At 39.3% G+C, this 4,653-nt stretch overlaps 1 protein-coding gene across 1 annotated transcript; it reads right to left on the bottom strand.

Annotated features, from left to right (window-relative positions):
• Window positions 1-2,513: 2,513 nt before the first annotated feature.
• Window positions 2,514-4,227, bottom strand: LOC104398994 (cytochrome c-like). Its single transcript, XM_010017444.1, has 2 exons — window positions 4,059-4,227; window positions 2,514-2,659 (listed from the first exon to the last, which is right to left on the bottom strand). Exons 1-2 carry the CDS (start codon window positions 4,225-4,227, stop codon window positions 2,514-2,516), a joined length of 315 nt encoding a protein of 104 aa, XP_010015746.1.
• Between the last annotated feature and the right edge of the window lie 426 nt (window positions 4,228-4,653).

Here is a 4,653-nt window from a genome sequence, read left to right as displayed (position 1 = left end):
CACAGGCTATGGGGTTCGCCCCCGACCTGCTCGCACCTCTAAAGAAGCCGAGCTCTTTCATACGGGTAGCCTGGACATGAAATTGCGGGCGTATCTCGGTGAGGGCAAGAGCTCCTGAAACACTGAATCTTTTACGCATTTCTGTCGGCGCGCTGCTGACACGCTGCCGGGGCTGTGAAGTGAAGGGACTTCACACGCGGCAGCAGGCACAGCGTCACGGCGGCGGCGGAGGCCCCGCTGTCGGCGCACATCTGGACACTGCTGCTTGTGCTGCCACTGAAGTGGCCCCAGCTGCTGGCATTGCGTCAGCGTCACCCTTGAAGGACGCCCGCTTGCCCGAAGCTGCTAATTGCTGTTTGGCCTTTCCCGTGGCATTTGCGGTTTTGCAACGCTGGCACAAACACTTCACTTGCACAAAGAAATCGCTTAAGCTGCTGAAGGCTTGGCAGGCATTTACCCCGAGCTCTCCAGCTAGTACCTTGGGCACCTGCATGGAAGCAAAAGAACTGTATGTAAATATTTTGTACCATCTCACTATAGTAAGGTTTGGTCTGGGCACTTACCAATGTTTACTACATGATGGTTACTGTGTAGCAGTTCTGTATGTAAACACTTAAAGCAATTTAGTGTTTCCAGATACAATGTGACAAATTATCACATTTGATAGTTTGTCTTTTCTGTAACTTGCACAGGTTTTTGACCAGCTGTCACTGTAAAACCTGATTCACAAGCCTGGTCAGGTGCACCAGTGGATGTTAGGAGAAAACTTGGGTCTGTCTGTGTTTTGCACACATCAGACTATGCCTCTGTTTGCCGAGTGAGTAAACCAAGCACACTGTATACTGGGCTGCAGCTTCATACCTGGGCCTGAGGCAGATAAGTTGCGGCATTTCATGGGAGGGCCAAAGAGGCAAATGGATTTTGTCAGTGTCACAGGATTGTGCTGCCTTTGTAACTCTACAGGTATGCTGCAGCGAGGTACAGGCAGCTTTTATCTGCTGCATCTGATGTATGATGCACCCTTTATTGGTGTGGATGTACAATGTCAACTCAGAAAGCAAGGCAGGCTTTAGCCACTCCCACCTGGTCTCCTCGGGTACAAACATACAAAGGTGCTCTAAAAGAATTGCAAAGAGAAATGTCAGCTTATTTCTCAGCAGAGTGTGTTTCTCTATTCAGAAGGGCAGTGGCAAATGCACTCTTCAAACTCTTCAAAATGCAATTGAGAAAAGCACTCAAGAAAACTTGTCATTCAGGCAAATGCTTTAATTGTCTAAACAGTCAACAGAACAGGTCCCAACTGTCAAACTGAAAGGGGGAAGTATCTTACACCTACAGCACAAAAGAAAAAAAAAAAAAAAGCAGGTTGTGTCACAGAACTTTTCACCTCACTCTTGCTTATTTCCTTACTCAAAAACAGCAGTTCAGCTCTGTGGAGCATGGCAAGACAATTGGTTAAAGCTCCTGGTGGGTAAGCATTGGAACAATACTGATAAAGTGAGCACCAGGGAATAGATGTTGTAGTAAATTAGTTTTGTATTAATGCTCCCGTCTGTGATGACATAAGGAAACCTTCAGTGAGTGAAGTATGTTTTAATGTATTACATTTGTGTAAACTGATAACTAAATTGAAAATCACAATTCAAGTGGTAGAGATTCATGAGGAGGTTTCAGGAGGACTTTAATCGCCTTCATCAGTCCTTTACTGTTGGTGAAAATATCTCCTACTATCATTTGCTTGAGCTAGTTATCCCTCATTCGTTTTACATGTTAGAGGTTAAGGATACCTTAGTATATTAGCCTCAAACGGAGACAAAAAAAACACAACTCTGAAAAAAGATCAGTAGATAATTATGGGGTTTTTTTCTACTCAAAGGAACAATAACCGACTAACCCCCAGTAAAAAGAGTGAGGCTGTGCTTTTAAACCAAAGAGATCATGGGTGTTCAGGTATCTCCTCACGATTCTTTTAGGTCAACATCACTACTGAAAGGTTACTTGTCCTCTGAAAATATCTGATACTCTCGGTATTCTCCACCATTCTTATGCAGTGTTCTTTAAATGTAAGGTTATGTTTTGTTATCTACTGCATATGGTACTTTCCTTCATAGGTGATAATGATGAGGATTGTTTTTCCAGAAGAAAAACTTCATTTAGTTGTCAGTCCTGATATTTACAGGCACTTTCTTATTTATGTAGCCACAATTAAATAACGGTTTTGGTGAGTGTTAGAATAACTAGTTCCAGATTGGGCTCTCATATCTCCTTATAGAAAGTAACAGTATTTCTATAGCACACTTTACAAAGGTCTATGAAATATATAATGTAATATAAGTTATTCTCGCATCCTAATGTTTTTTATTAGAACATAGCCTCTTAAAGCATATCCTTATATGATTTTGCTAATGCCAGTCCCTAATGAATAATTAGCTTAAAAATACTAAAACTTGACATAGAAGCTATTAAAAATCCAAAACATTTTTCACTAACATTACAACTGCTGCAGCAGTGTTTCATGAAGTTGCATTTTTCAAGTATGCAACAAGATCAGCTCTTTCATTCTTCTTTTTAATTCCAGCGAAAATCATTTTTGTACCAGGAATGTATTTCTTAGGGTTTTCCAAATACTCCATCAGTGTAGTCTCACTCCAGACAACTCCTGAAAAACAAAAAACATTGTAAAATACAAGGCTGGCCCAATGGCATGGACGTATGAAAATATCAACAGTCTCAAATCAAAGGGGTGATGCTCCTGAACATAATGTGCTCATAAGAGGAATGTGAGCATAAATGATACATAATGTAAAATGCACAAGGTATATGGTGTCTTTGTGTCACTCTAATAAGTCAAATGTAAATCCTTTTTGCATCACGGAGAGCTGCAGTTCTTTGTGCCATTTCACACACAACTACTTAGTACTTTTAAGCTATATCTTTGTAACTCCAGAATGTAGAGGATCTAACTTTTAATTTCATACAGTTGTTGAAAATGAGCACCTACAGATTAGCATGAAATTCATCAAGGCTGTGCTCCATTGAAGGGCATTCGAAAAAGGGTTGTCAATGGCCAGTTCCTGGAATCTCCTGACAGAAGTTGAAATACTATTAGTGTTTCCTTCCAACCCTGCTAAAACCTGTCTCTGTCAACAGAAGCAGCCTACTGTTGTACTGAAGACTACTGAAATACCTCTAATGACATGTTTAAGTTTCCCTTCTCTCCTCCAGAGATGACTCTTCTGATGGTCTAAAGTGGATTTAGATGTCACTTGGTTGTCTCTCTTTTAAAAACTTGTACTAACATCTGTATGATTTGTTCACTACATTTTTGATGAGTATATTTTAAAGTATACTTAATACATGTTGGCAATGTTTCGAGTGAAGGAAGTCCTAGTATAAAGTGAATGTCACAAAACATTTCCTAGAAATCACAGAACAACAAAGAAGTCAGCCAGTTCTGAAGTACCTTAGTAACCAGGAAAAAAACCCAAACAAATGAAAAACCAAACAGGACTGTATTTGTAATTAATAGATTGATTCAAATAACACAATTTATATTCAAATAATACAAAAGAAAAACTATGAAACTGACACAGAATTACTCTCCACTTTTAGATATTCCACTGATTTTCAAGACTGTCTGCATGAAAAACACAAGAAAAGGCACAACTTACTAGTAAGCGTCAGTATTTAGTCAAGTGCTCTGAGCAGAAAAACCACAGCACACTACGGTGCCAGTAGAGGATAGTGACCAGCAGACAGAATCTAAAAGCACTCTCAAGAAACAGAAATGGAACTTTGCCCATCGATATGACAAAGTTCTGCGAAAGCTATATACCTTCTGACCTGGTGTGCTGAATATTGGTAAAATTTCTTTTTAACATGGGGACCTAGGATTTTTGTTTCTGAAACTATAGTTCAGATTCAACTCCAGTAATGCAAAGTAGACAGTTGTGAGAGTAATGCCTTGTAAGGCTTTCTGTCATACTTCTAAAGAAAGGTTTTTTTCATGTATGTCCCCTCCGTCACTGCACCTCGTCCATGTCACCTGTTAGTTTTACCTTTTGTCTTGTTCGCATCTGAATAAGAAAATCCTTCAGCTTGTCCTGTTTGGCGGCCAAATATACCCCAAAGGTTTGGTCCCGTCTTGTGCTTTCCACCTTTTTCAACTGTGTGGCACTGAGAACATTTCTGCATAAAGATCTTCTTGCCTTTTTCAGCATCACCCATTTTGGCCTATACAAAATATCTTAAAAAAAAAAAAAAAAAAAATTTGAACAATATTACTTACAAGTTCACTGGTTTTGGTCACATTTATCATCTCCTTCTATGTTTTTATAAACTATTTCTGTCTTGCATGGTAATAAAAATATGTCTCACAGTAATGAAAATTTGACCATGACTTAATTGTACAGGTAAGTTTGGGTAAGACTGTTAAGCTGCATTATTTCTTAACATGATCTGGTTGCTAATGGTCTTGAGTTAATTTTTTTTAAGTTATCCAATTTACCATTAGGAAAAGCACCATGGGGTTTTTGCTGCACCTCAGGATTTGTTACTGAATTTGTTCTTATCTTTGGAGGTTAAGGTAGGTTTAAGTTCCCCAGTTGCTCTTCTAGATCTGCTTCTATGGTAAATGTAAAGGTCAATGTACTT

The sequence above is a fragment of the Nestor notabilis genome, unplaced genomic scaffold (assembly GCF_000696875.1).
Source record: "Nestor notabilis isolate BGI_N333 unplaced genomic scaffold, ASM69687v1 Scaffold27176, whole genome shotgun sequence".
Taxonomy (NCBI): Eukaryota; Metazoa; Chordata; class Aves; order Psittaciformes; family Psittacidae; genus Nestor; species Nestor notabilis.
This window is presented reverse-complemented; position numbering and strand designations above follow the sequence as displayed.

Bases quoted from the DNA above. Each gene is read 5' to 3' on its own strand.
- LOC104398994 (XM_010017444.1), bottom strand. From the start codon at position 4,227: ATGGGTGATGCTGAAAAAGGCAAGAAGATCTTTATGCAGAAATGTTCT. The intron at 2,660-4,058 runs GTAAAACTAACA...TTTGTTTTTCAG, and splicing joins AGATGCGAACAAGACAAAAG to GAGTTGTCTGGAGTGAGACT.